This window comes from Nyctereutes procyonoides, unplaced genomic scaffold, assembly GCF_905146905.1.
Source record: "Nyctereutes procyonoides isolate TBG_1078 unplaced genomic scaffold, NYPRO_anot_genome, whole genome shotgun sequence".
Taxonomy (NCBI): Eukaryota; Metazoa; Chordata; class Mammalia; order Carnivora; family Canidae; genus Nyctereutes; species Nyctereutes procyonoides.
Genome location: NW_026575028.1, coordinates 3,485,472 through 3,498,778, shown reverse-complemented (window position 1 = coordinate 3,498,778; position 13,307 = coordinate 3,485,472). Strand labels below are relative to the sequence as shown.

General features: G+C 52.6%; 2 protein-coding genes across 5 annotated transcripts in view; one reads left to right on the top strand and one right to left on the bottom strand.

The window, feature by feature from the left end:
- The window catches only part of B4GALNT3 (beta-1,4-N-acetyl-galactosaminyltransferase 3), a 98,236-nt gene extending 87,945 nt beyond the window's left edge, over positions 1-10,291 (top strand). The window contains exons 14-20 of the mRNA XM_055315484.1: positions 360-1,155; positions 2,727-3,046; positions 3,714-3,867; positions 4,123-4,195; positions 4,601-4,754; positions 5,351-5,477; positions 8,017-10,291. Coding sequence (XP_055171459.1) covers positions 360-1,155; positions 2,727-3,046; positions 3,714-3,867; positions 4,123-4,195; positions 4,601-4,754; positions 5,351-5,477; positions 8,017-8,125 — 1,733 coding nt within the window. The 3' untranslated portion in view covers positions 8,126-10,291. The remainder of the gene's footprint in view (positions 1-359; positions 1,156-2,726; positions 3,047-3,713; positions 3,868-4,122; positions 4,196-4,600; positions 4,755-5,350; positions 5,478-8,016) is intronic.
- A 297-nt stretch (positions 10,292-10,588) lies between these two features.
- The window catches only part of NINJ2 (ninjurin 2), an 84,456-nt gene continuing 81,737 nt past the window's right edge, over positions 10,589-13,307 (bottom strand). Inside the window, exons 1-3 of one of the 4 annotated variants that reach the window (XM_055315541.1) lie at positions 12,444-13,011; positions 11,864-12,048; positions 10,589-11,364 (exon numbers count right to left, since the gene is read on the bottom strand). In XM_055315541.1, coding sequence (XP_055171516.1) covers positions 11,882-12,048; positions 12,444-12,927 — 651 coding nt within the window. In that variant the 5' untranslated portion in view covers positions 12,928-13,011 and the 3' untranslated portion in view covers positions 10,589-11,364; positions 11,864-11,881. Of the gene's footprint in view, positions 12,049-12,443; positions 13,012-13,307 lie in introns of those variants that run through there. The other 3 variants (XM_055315543.1, XM_055315545.1, XM_055315544.1) reach the window with 3 other exon arrangements.

Sequence of the window (13,307 nt, the reverse complement as noted above, 5' to 3'; positions counted from 1 at the left end):
TCTGCTATAGAGAAGCACTGTCATCCAGTGGCTTTGCTTCTTGAGGAATTAGGGCATGTTGGGGGCCATTGGTTGGGTCCCTCGAGCACCTGCTGGGCACTTTGCATATTTTATGTCACTCCATATTCACGATAACCCATGGAAGACACATTATTATTCCTTTTATGCAGAGCATTAAATGGGCTAGTTGAGGTTGGTAACTTGCCCAAGGTCGCACAGTAAGCAAGCAGCAGAGCCCAGGTGTAATCCCCATCTGAAACTCATTGGTGTGTCATTCGGATGATCAACTGCTGTCTTGTATATCTTGTCTGGGAAAGGTTAGAAACTCTGATGTGAGGAATGGTTGTTATTAACAACAGGTTTTGAGGAAGGCCTTCTAGAAGAATCCCAGTATGGAGAAGCAGCAGAGGAAACCCTTGACTCCAATGACCAGAATGCCATGATGCCAGAAGGAAAACAAGGGCCTACCTTTACCCCTGGGCAGGATGTCACTGACTACCACCTCCGAAGCCTACGGAAACTCCTGGCTCAGCCCCAGGAGGGTCTTCTGGCACCCTTTTCCAAGCAGAACTCCACAACTCCCTTCCCTGTGAGGACCACCAATGTCCCAGTCCTGCAACCAGAGAAGAGAGAGAAAAGACCCAGCCCTGAGCCTAGCGAAGATCCACCTCACTCTGAGAAGTGGCCTCCGGGGCCCCTGGCAGGGAAACTGCCTGCAGTCAAGGGGCCCAGGCCCACTGGTAACAGTCCCAGGAAGACTCTAGGGCAGTCCCAGTGGCTGAATCAAGTTGAGACATACATTGCAGAGCAGAGAAGGGGAGATAGGATGGAGCCCCCAGCCCCCAGGAGGGGTTGGCCTGGTGAGGAAGAGGTAGTGGTAGCTGCAGGTGAGGAAGGACAGGTGGAAGGAGAAGAAGAGGGGGAAGAAGAGGAAGAGGAAGAGGATATGAGTGAGGTGTTCGAATATGTGCCCATGTTTGACCCGGTGGTAAACTGGGACCAGACCTTCAGTGCTCGGAATGTTGACTTCCAAGCCCTGCGGACTGACTGGATCGATCTGAACTGTAACACGTCTGGCAACCTGCTGCTTCCAGAGCAGGAGGCTCTCGAGGTCACGCGGGTCTTCCTGAAGAAGCTCAACCAGAGGAGCCGGGGGTAAGGTAAAGGGCTCTTCTGGGACCGGGACCGGGGCTGGGGCTGGGGCTCAACAGCCAGCTGGCCTGAGAGCAGGAACCTGGGGGCTGGAGCGTGCTCCCCTGCTGCAGGCTCCCTGGAAGGTCAAGCACCTGGGACCCCCTATTCCTGAGAATGAGTCGGACCAGTCAAGCATGGTTCTGACACCCCTGGGTACCTGGCCCAGGACATGTGTCGAGCACGGGGAAGGCTTGGAAGATGGGGTCCCCTTTATTGGGGAAGGAGCTGGTAAAGGATAGAATAGGCAAAACTGAGACTAGAAGAGACAAGACCCCAGGAAAGAGCTGGAAGGGCGAGGGCAGAAAACATGGCCTGACTTCTTGTTTTTGCATTCATTCATTTAACCAATCGACATTCTTTTAATTGAGATAAAATTCATATAACTTTTAATGAGCCATTTTAGAGTGTACAATTTGGTGTTTTTTAGGTATTATTCATAATGCTGTACAACCATCACCACTATCTGATTCCAGAACATTTTCATCACTTTTAAAAGGAACCTGGTATCTGTTAGCATTACTTCGATTTCTCCCTCCTCTCAGTCCCTAGCAACCACTACTCGACTTTCTACTGCTCTAGGTTAACCTATAATAACCATTTCATGTTAATGGAATATGTGGCCTTTTGTATCTGGCTTCTTTCACTTGGCAAAACAGTTTCAAGGCTTATCCATGTTGTAGAACGTACTGAGTGCTTCATTCCTTTGTACTACTGCATAATATGAATACAATGCTGCTATGAACATTTGCGTATAATTTTTTTGTGTGAACATGTTTTCAGTTCTCTTGGGGATATTCCTAGGAGTAGAACTGCTGAGTCATATCTGTGTTTAATGTTTTGAGAAACTACCCATCTCTTTTCCAAATCAGCTGCGTCATTTTACATTTCCCTCTGTGGTGTCAGTTTCTCTACATCTGTGCCAATGCTTGTTAATCGTTAATGCTTTTTTAAAAATAGCCATCCTAACAGGTGCGAAATGGTATCACATGGTAGTTTTGATTTGCATCTCCCTGAAGATTAATGATATTGAGCTACCAATCAACATTTCTCTAATAATCCATTGTGTGTTATGTACTGTGAGTGGACAGAGTTTATTAATGAGGGTCCGTTTCTGAAGGAAACACATTCACTTTACATACTTAGAATCTTAGAGATTTAACACATGTTAGAGGTCATCCCAGGTCTGTAGGTGCATTTTTGAAGATGGAAGCTGTGAACGCTAGAGATTAAGTATCTGGTGGAAGCCTTTTATCTTTAAATTTTATTTATTTATTTAGTAAGTAAGTAAGTAAGTAAGTAAGCTCTACACCCAGCATGGGGCTTGAGCTCACAACCCTGAGATCAAGAGTCACATGCTCCACCGACTGATCCAACCAGGCGCCCCTGGTGTGAGCATCTTAGCCAATGGCAACTCTAGGGCAAAAACCAGAGTCTCTTGACCACTGGCCTCATGGGCTTCTCCCATACTGTATTTCCCCCGGCCCCCTCCCCACAGGAGGAATTACTCAAGCGGCCCACCCTTTCTACCACAGGAAGTACCAGCTCCAGCGCATTGTGAACGTGGAGAAGCGCCAGGACCAGCTACGTGGGGGTCGTTACCTCCTGGAGCTCGAGCTGCTGGAACAGGGGCAGCGCCCGGTGCGGCTCTCCGAGTATGTGTCTACCCGCGGCTGGCAGGGCATCGATCCAGCTGGTGGGGAAGAGGTCGAGCCCCGGAACCTGCAGGGCCTGGTTTGGGGCTCACACAACCGCCGGAGACATGTCTTGAATGTCCGGGCCCCAGAGCCCAAGCTGTGTTGGCCGCAGGGCTTCTCCTGGAATCACCGAGCCGTGGTCCACTTCATTGTCCCTGGTGAGCCTCAGGCTGAGCCCGGCCATTATCAGTGGAGTGGGGACCCTAAATGTAACTGCGAGCACCCAAGGCTCTGCTCCCTGATTCGATCTCACAAGAGCCTGGGGGAAGGCCACTTTATAGCCAAGGACCTGAGGTCACATGGCCAAGTGTTGCAGTTGGAAAAGATGCTGGCTCATAGGCCAGTTGCTCTTCCTGGTGTGCCCGGTGTCAGGGTTGGACGCGATCATGGCCGGGTTGTCATATTGGGGTTTGCAACTGTTCTGGGGGATAAAACATAGAGCAGGTTAGCCGGCTTTTATAAAGGGAAGGGGGAGCACAAAACAGTCTTGTAATAACTGTGAGCTAGGACAGGAAATGAAGGGTGCTAACAGGATGGACAGAAAATGGGGCTTGAGCATGGTCGGGTCACTGTGAGAAAGCTGAGGATGAACCCCAGGCCCAGGCCTTCCCGTGGGGCCCTGCCTGCAGGCTCTGTGGACAACAGGGTACAGAGGCCCCTTTCACTGGTGAGCTCCCCCTCTGCCTCCTGCCTCTCTGCTGCGTTCCTACTGGCTTCCTCCGTAGCTGCAGAGGTCCGATGGGGTCCTGACTCATATGGGAGCTGGTGGTGGGGGTGCCTTTTTTGGCATCACTGCTTCTTTTTCCCTGTTGCCCACCATGGTAGTGAAGAACCAGGCACGCTGGGTGCAGCAGTTCATCAGAGACATGGAAAAGCTGTTCCAGGCCACTGGTGACCCACACTTCAATATCATCATCACTGACTACAGCAGTGAGGACATGGACGTGGAGATGGCCCTCAAGAGGTCCAAGCTGCGGAGGTGAGGAGGCTCCCTGGCCGGAGCCCAGCCTGAGCCACTTGCTTTCTAGAATCCCGGATGCTGAGTACTGGGCAGAGCCAGAAGTCCCATGTAGCTTTCCTGATTCCCAGTGTCTGGCTTTCTCCAGAGGACTCATATGCCCATATCCCATCCTAGGAGCACACATCATCTTTCTCCCGGCCTGCCAGCATCCTCCAGGGATCACTGCTGCCAAGCCCTTATACTCTGCCTCTGTTTCCTCTCCTCTCCCTGCAGCTACCAGTACATGAAGCTGCGTGGAAACTTCGAGCGCTCAGCTGGGCTTCAGGCCGGCATAGACCTGGTGAAGGTAATAGCCTGGGAAGGGTTTGGGAGACGTGGTTACAGACTGGTTAAGAGGTGGAGACATCTGGGATGTGTGAGGCAGTCAGCTCCTCGGGGAGGGAAGAATGAGGACCTGGGAGGTCCTTTCTGCTCTGCTCTAGGGCCAAATGACAGTGGAGCCTTTGTCCAGAGTCCTTGCAGTCCATGAGGGGTGGAGGGGAGGTGTCAGAATTCATCCTCTGACTCCGAGAACTGCGCTCTGGGGCCCCATACTGTGGAAATTAGCTCAACGGTTTGTTTTGTGGAAGTTTGTCCATCACTCAAGTGGGAAGGAGCCTGAGGAGTGTCCTTAGGAGTGGCTTGACTTCTGTGGGGTCAGGGGTTTGCCCTGGTCTGTGGGGTCTGCTGACTCTCCCCCATCTGTCCCCAGGACCCGCACAGCATCATCTTCCTCTGTGACCTCCACATCCACTTCCCAGCTGGAGTCATCGATACCATCCGGAAGCACTGTGTGGAGGGCAAGATGGCCTTTGCCCCCATGGTGATGAGGCTGCATTGCGGGGCCACCCCCCAGTGGCCTGAGGGTGAGCCCTGTCTTGGGCTAGGGAGGGTAAGAGAGCCCTCTCTCTGGCCTTGATTCTTCATCCCAGAGCTGGAAGCAACCATGTCTCCGGTGGCAGTCTCCCCTCTTCCCCCTCCTGCTCCTTCTACCCATCTGGACAGTCCACCAGAGAGGGCCTGAGGGCTGTGCTCACAGCCACAGCTGCGGCAACAATGAACATTTCCTCCCCATCTTCCCTTCATTCATTTATCAGACATTCACTGTGTGCCAGATTCTGTGCCCTATGCAGATAGAAAAATGGAAAGATAGGCTCCCTACCTCTGGAGAGGGAAACAGACAAGGAAAGCACGCTTGGCTATGTCTTCAGTGGCTGCTATTGTCAGATCAGGTTGTAGGGCCTGTGGTCACCCCCTGGTAGGACCACTGCTTCCATCGGACCCTGAAACTTGGTGCAAGGGCTTTCACCCCACAACAGGGAGGGACTCATTCACATGAGACAGTTTTCAGCATCAGGCACACCGTCCTCTTTCAGAGAAGGCTCTGGGAATGTAGCCCAGCAGCCTCCATTGCCTACAGGCCCCGGGTTCATCTCACTGGAGCCTTCTTGTCTGGCCACAGGCTACTGGGAGGTGAATGGGTTTGGACTGCTCGGCATCTACAAGTCAGACCTGGACAGAATCGGAGGCATGAACACCAAGGAGTTCCGAGACCGCTGGGGCGGGGAAGACTGGGAGCTGCTGGACAGGTGACCAGGGAAGGGGTGTCTGAGAGGGACTCTGGGGACAGAACGGGGCTAGATGGGCCAAGGCTTGGCCCTCAGGGCTGCAGGCTCCTGATCCACAGGTAACAAGCACTGGACTCAGAGGAAGCCTGACCACTTACTTGGGTCATGTTACTTGCCTGGCCAAGACTCTGTTTCTGTGTCTGTTAGAAGGGGAATGATACTGCCTCTGCCTATGTCCCAGGATTAGCATGGAGATTAAAGTCCATGGGAAGACTGGGGTAAAGCAAAAGCTGTTGAGTTGTATGAGTGTAAATGCTAATGGTCCCAGCACAGGCCCTGCGACATCAAAGAACACAGGTGCATTTTCCTGGATTGGAGCCTTCCTCCCCCGCAGCCACCTGCCAGGGGAGCTGAGGCTGGAGGAATGGACAAGAAGTCAGATGAAGGGTTAGGAAAGGCTTTGGGGCCAGCGAAAGAGACAGTGTGGATCATTAAAGGGCAGTAGGATATCCAGGAGGTCCTGGGGCCTTGGAAGCCCTGGGAGGAGGGAGTTTCAGGGAGCAAGAAATAGTCAATGGCAAGAGGGAGAAAGGAGGACACAGGATCAGCTACAGACTTGGCAAGCTGACAGAAGAGGACATTGAGACAGGAGTAAGCAGGCCGGGACCCTGGTTGGAGGGGTTGTGGGGCATGCTGATGGCAGGGGAGTGGAAGCTGTGTTAGTATGAGATTCATCTTTAAAGAAATTTACTTAAAAAAAAAATTTTTTTTTTCTGCCACAAGAGGCGCTTTGCTGGCTCAATCAGAAGAGCATACTGCTTTTGATCTCAGGGCTGTGATTTCGAGCCCCATTTAGGGGGTAGACTTTTTTAATAAATAAAAGTTTGAAGAAGAAAGAAATTTGTTGCCACAGAAGGAGCGGGAAAGAGGATGATACCTTGAGATTTGGGCTAAAGGGGAGGGGATGGAGGAAAGGGGGAGAGACGTCAAAGAAAGAAAGGACCAGCCAGTGTCTAGAGGATGTGACAGGTGGGTCAGGAGCACTGGAGGAGCCCTGGGGGTGTGGGGACACTTCTTCCTGGAGACAGCTACCCCTCAGGGGCACCCGTACTTGGCAGATGATTTGTATCTGCCCCCTGTTTGCTCCTCTCCACACCTCTGTGAGGGAGGTGTGATTGTCTCCGCTGTCCAAATGAGCCTTGAAGAGAAGTTCCCAACTGCCCCAAATACCACAGCTAGTGGGCATCAGAGGCTTAAAACCAGCTCTGCTTATGTTTTGTTTTGTTTTTTTTCCCCTTGAGGGAGAAAAAAATAAGGGAGGTATACTGTATATAACGACAAGGGGCGTACTAAGAGAATTGAAGGTGCAAAGGAGGGAGTTTGAGGGAGCTCGGATTAGCTAACCCAGTTCTCACAAAGCCAGGTCAGAGCGGATCCCAGAGTAACCATCTAGTGGTTACTTACCTCCACCCTCGGTCTTCCTGCCAGGTTGGGTAGATGCAGACTTCTGGTACCACCTTGATGGAAGGATAGGCTTCCTGGGAGAGAGATTCCTCCCCACAGCCTACACATATAGCGACAGGGGAGGGCTGGGGTCAGGTCTGCCCCCTCCATCTCCATCACGGGTGGTGATGTGTCCCCTGTGGGCCGAGCTCCTGGTGGTTGGCATAGGGTGTGTGCCTGCAGCTGTACTGAGCACTTCTTCCCATCACCTCTAGTCTTTACCACCAGCCTCCAATATCTATACATTGACCCTTGAACCACATGGAGATTAGGGGCACTGACTTCCACACAGTGGAAGATCCACACAATATTTTTGACTTCCCCAAAACCTAACTACCCATAGCCTACTGCTGACTGGAAGCCTTCCCAATAACAATCAGTTGATTAACACACATTTTGTATGTTCTGTGTACTACAATAAAGTAAGCTGGAGAAGAGAAAGTGTTAATAAGAAAATCATTAAGGAGGAGATAACACATCTAGGGCACTGTACTTTATTTATTGGAAAAAAGCCCACATGTCACTGGGCCCACACAATTCCAGCTTGTGTTGTTCAGGGGTCAACTGTGTATCATTCTCCTCTCTCTCAAGATTGGCACACTGATGGGGCACCTGGTTGGCTCAGTGGTTGAGGGTCTGCCTTTGGCTCAGGGCATGATCCCAGGGTCCTGGGATCGAGTCCCACATTGGGTTCCCCTTGGGGAGCCTGCTTCTCCCTCTGCCTGTGTCTCTGCCTCTCTCTCTGTGTCTCTCATGAATGAATAAGATCTTTAAAAAAAGAAGAAGAAGATTGACACACCTTGACTCTGAAGAGTGACACGCTTTACATGGTGTGGGGTGGGGCTGGGTTTCAAATCCAGGCTGTCTGGCTCCAAAGCCTTGGCCCTGTGCACCACACCCCACTGCCCATGCTCCAGGGAGAGTAAACAGAGGCAGACAGGGACTCGGTGGGACCAGGTGTGATGCAGACACAGGAGGGCTAGGTCCTCAGGGGCCTGGGCCTCTCCCCAGTTGCCTCTCCTGCTTCTGTTGCTCACCCTGCCCCTCCCCCATTCAGGATCCTCCAAGCAGGCCTGGAAGTGGAGCGACTCTCCCTCAGGAATTTCTTCCATCACTTCCATTCCAAGCGAGGCATGTGGAACCGTCGCCAGATGAAGATGCCATGACCCTGAGGGGTGGCCCACTTGACCGACCAACCAACTGCTTCCCACTCCTTGACTCATGCTCGCTCCCCAGCACCCCTGCTCACCATTGAGGAGGAGAGGGAAGGGGAGCAGGAGCCATGGCTGGGCCCCGAGAGGCCTCAGAGCTAACACTGTCACTTCTCCCAGAGCTGTTACCTCACACAGGCAGCTGCCAAGGCCCCTGTCTCTACCCTCGAGGCCTCCAGAGGGAGGACCTTGGGAGAGGGACCGGGAGGGGCTGTTCACTAAGTTGACAGAGGTGGACAGGCTTCTGGGAAAGGTGCCAGAGTCTTCTGGGAAAGAAAGACCTGTTTGAGTGCTACCAACCTATCCATAAGGTGCATTCCAGCATCCACCCGGGGAGTAGTGACCAGGACCTGGAAACTCTTCTCTTGGACATATTTCATTGGGGTTTTTACTTTTCTAACAGAAAACCAAAACTGTAACTGTCCAGACCCAGCACTGACTATGAGAGACAGATGCAGTCTTGCACTTAAGGCATGTCCCCACTTGCATACCTGACCCACTCCGGTGTAGCGTGTTGTGTCCCTCGGTCCTTGATCTGGCAGCTGATTTATAACCAGAGGAGCTGGCACAGCGTGGATCAGTTCTCAGCTCTACCCCAGGCTTGTGCCTTCCAGAGACATGCACATCTCTCCCAGGGAGCCACTGAATAGCTGGTTCCCAATTAGGGCATTAACCTTACCCTCCTGGTGGTGCTAACTTCAGACCGACGACCACAAGCACAGAACTGGTGGCATTTTTATGGTGGCCCAGTGGGGTTGGGAGACAGACAGCTAGTGGACATGGGCTTGTCATTCCCCAGGGTCTGGCATACAGGCTGCGCAGGACAGGCATGGTGGAGGAGGTGAGAGAAGCCCCTGGCCTGGCCTAGCCCACCTGTAGGCTAAAGCCTTGGGGAGAATGTGAAGCAGAGAGGAAAGAGGATGAGGATGTAAGAAAGCCCTGGACTTGGGAAGGGGGGGGGGGCATCCAGCAGGAAGGGAAGAAAGGGAAGTGGAAGACTGGAGTCCCCACGGCCCCGCTCTCCCACACACTTGCCCTCCAGCAGGGAGATCCCCAGGCCCCACCTGCCTGCGTGGAAGAGGAAGGGGTGTGTTCAAGATGGAGGAACAGGGGCTAGGGTGAGAAGGGGCAGGGCCATGGGTTTGGGGAGGCAAGGGCATCACCCTGAGATCTCTTCCCCAGTTGGAGGGGAGTAGAGCCAGAAGGAACTGAAAAGCAGAGCCCTTTCAGGGAAGAGGCTTTGGCCTTTGTCGTCTTCAGCTGCCCCTTCTGACACCTGCTGATCACACACTTATCTTGCACTAAAAATCCCCAGGTGCCTTTGGGGCTGGGGATTTTTCTGCTGCTGCTGCTGCTGCTGCCTTTGCCGCTGCTGCTGGACTGACGAATGGTGCATTGGGCACTGGCTCTGGAACTGCAGTGTCCGTGTAAGGAGGGGGGTGCAGGGCTCCCTGCTGTAAGGAAACACCAATGGGGGTTGCGGCAGGTTGTGGCGGGGCCCAGGAGGGTAGTCAGTGAGCCCACGCTCCCTGCTGCAATAAAGTCCAAGCCACAACTTCAGAGTCTGCCTGGTGGGCCCTGCATTCACCAAGAGAACACCCTGGGCATTTAGGAGAATGGAGCCCATTGAGAACCTTCTAGAGGTTGAAGGTCCCCCTCTAAGAAATCAGGAAGGTCAAAGATTTTCCAGTTAATGGGTTCTGGCTTCTGGATACTATTCCTGCCCTTTGGGCTGTGGCTTTTTGCGTGGCCCTTGCTCAGGCTCACTGCCTTTTGGAAAGGGCTGTAGGGGATAGGTGAGAGCTACAGCTGGCTGGCTGGGGCACCAGCTTTCTTTCCAAGGCCACTGTCACCCTTGGGCGTGGCACCAGTAGTCCTGAGCCAATCCAAACAGCTCTCCCATCTCCATCCTCTTAATGACAGTAGCCTCGCCTGACTTACTCATGTTCCCCCCACCCCGACCCTGACCCTGGCCAATGCCTTTCCTTTGCCGTTAGTTACCTCCACACCATCTGCCTTAAGGGGAGGGCCTGGTCTGGCCCCTACTCAGTAGGGAAATGTGTTGGGTGGGGGGAGGAAGCGGGATGGGGGAGGGAAATTATTAAATACAGCATTTTCTTAGAAAACAAAGTGCCTTGTGTGTTTTTCCCATTGCCCATCAAGATAGGGGAGGGGTGGGCTGAGGGGCCTAAGGGTTTGCATCTCCCTCAGTTGTCAGGCCTCTGATGGACACACTGAGGACCCTCCCACAATGCCCTCCACCCTTTACCATTAGTTGGTGCCTGCCTTGTGGGGAACTGCCTGAGGAGTCAGAGCCAGTGCAGAAGGGCTGACAGACGCACTGGCGGAGAGAAGGCTAGACACAGGGCGGGGGGGTGGGGTGGGGGTGGGGTTGGTGGGCCATAGAAAGGAGCCAAGGTGTGGCTCATTTGAAAGTAGGAGACAGTCTGAAAATCATTTCTATTGGAGCTAGGGATGCCCGGTTGATGCTTTATGAGCACAACTTTACCTTCCCAGTTCTCTTTGGCCTAGGCAAAGGTCAAAGTGAGTTTGTATGCCTTAAGCACACACCTAAGGGAAGGTGCTGATTTGAAAGCTTGGATAGGTTTATAACAGGTTCTCAAAAAGTATTGTGCATACATGGATCCATCCAGAATTAACTAATCTGCCATTGATGTAGCCGATGGTAATTAGCCCAAGGCATGTGGGGCCTGGAACACTGACTCAGAGCAGGACCCAGAGGAAAGGAAGTCAAGCCCTTTCCAGAACACAGCTGGAGAGGGCATCCAGAGACCAGCCTGATGCATGGATTGACTCAGCGGATTTCCAGAAAACTTTATAGAGATCATTCCATTTTACAAAAAGGAGAAAATGGATAGGGCAGAGGGGAGGAATGAAGCGGAGTATGAACTAGAGGCCTGAAGCTGGGCAGGCTTGGCTTTAGGCAGACACTCAGGTGCAGGAGACGCCACCAGAGAGAAAGGTTGGCAGTACCGCAGTCTGAGCTCAGGACTCCAGACCAAGATGGGATTCACTTAGACCAGTAAAATAACACATCTTAATTCAGAAGCTGTGGGTAGGGAGCAAGGGCATCTCCACCGCCCTTCTGGGAGCTCTCCTAGGGCTGTGGAAAGTGCCCATCGTCCTAGCAGTGTGGAGAGTAAAGAGGCAGAAGCCATCCCAGGACCTAGGACCTATAGGGGAAGCAGAGAAGAGACAGTGAGGTGGGCAGGCCAGACCAGTGGTCCTTAGACTTTACTCTGCATACAATTCCCCTAGCAACCTTTTTCAATGCACTGATTCAGTGAATCTGAAGTGGGGCTGGAGATTTCGACGTTTCCTGCAACCTTCCACACAGTGTTACTACTGGTCCACGGACCGCAGTTTGAGGGATCCCACGCTGCATCTTTCCTCTTGCCAGAGGGGCAGAGCCAAGCACTGACCACACTGCCTCCCACCCACCCCCAGCTATAGAAAGACCCCAGCTTGACTGCTCAGGAAAAATCACCCGTTAGCAGCAGGAGGGGCCTTTCTGGGCCCCCAACCAAACTCTTCTCTCAGATCTCCTCCTTGCCTCAGATCTGTCTTTTCTTGTTGCTGGCAAAGATCTCACTCTTATTTCAAGCCCCTAGAGCTGAGAGAAGGGTCACTTGGGAGACCCCTTGGACCCACGGACCTCCCATCCTTCCTCACCTGGGTCCCAGGCTGTGTTCAGAGCAGATTCCTTGAGGTCCTGGCAGCCAGGAAGCCTGTCTTGTGTGCCCCAAAGGCCGTGATGAAGACGTTGACAATGACAGTGATGAAGACCAGGGTGGTGGCAGTGTTGTTGAGCTGGTTGAGCTGCCATTGCTTTTCTACCTCATTGAGGTTCAGCTGTGCTGTGGGCAAGGTGGGGGAGTGGGAGGGAAGGGTTGGGGTGTGGGGCCACAGCCCGACACCTTCCTCACAGCATCCACTAGAGGTCAGAGAAAGTCTGGCACCTCAGACTCTCATGTGGTAGAAGCAAGGGAGGTTGTATTCACTGTGCTGAGCCACCTTCTCCCTCACTGACCTGTGCACCGGGCATCCACACAGTCCTTACAGAAATCAGGATTTGGGAACTCATACTGAGTCTTAAGAGTGGGGATGCACACCACAAGAAAGTGAAGAGAGTTGTTCAGCAGGTATTGTGGAGTGACCACTACGTGGGATACCAGGAGGTAGGACAAGGAGTCTGCTCTCACCAAGTAGGAGTTGAGTTGGGCATTTGTAGGTGTGGAGGGCTACCACCTACCACAGGTCAGTGTATGGTTGAGAAGTTGACATGTGCAAGAGCAGGAGGGTGCAGGGAGGCAGTTGGGGCCTTTCTTCCCACCAGGGGCCACCGAGGCCGACTCCTGGCCTGGGCTCTCACCAATGACCACGAGCAGGATTCCAGTGACGACCTGTAGAAGCAGAGAGATGCTGATGAGGGTGACGAGGGTGGTGTAGTAATGGGAGGATGGACCCTGCTCCAGCACTGCTTTTAGCCGCATGGCATTGGACATAAAGAAGGCCACATCCAGCATGCTCTCGGCCACGCTCTTCTTGGTGGCATAGTGGTTCAGGGTGATGGGTTGGCTCCTCCTGAGGTTGGGGCTCCCAGGCTGTAACAGAGAAAACATGGGCTGACCGAGGAGGCTCCAGAAGGGGAGAGAAGTTTTAAAGCTTTCTCGAATGCATGTCTGTACGTACATATGGATGCACACAGCAATGTACACTAGTGAAAAACTCTTCATTTGATTTGGTCTTTTTATTATTTTTTGGCTAGGATTTATTGACTTGTAATTTACATTTGATTTGATTTTGAAAAATAAAACATAGCTCTTACTCTCAAGAAGTCATTAACTCTGAAAGATAGAATGAATGACAACACAGGACCTATGGAGTGGCCTCTGGGTCAGGCCCAGAAATTCTCACTGGATGCTACTGGCCATCTGCAGCCCCTCAAGAGGATGAGGGTGTGTTTTAGGGAAATTAATTTAGGAGGGGGGACTTGGGATGGATTGGCCCAGGAGGGCCCAGAAGCATCGGCTCCAGATCCATTGAAAGATTATTGGTCTGATTTGGGGTCAGGGTGATAAAGAACAGAACCAGAGCAAGCGAGAAAGGACAGGGA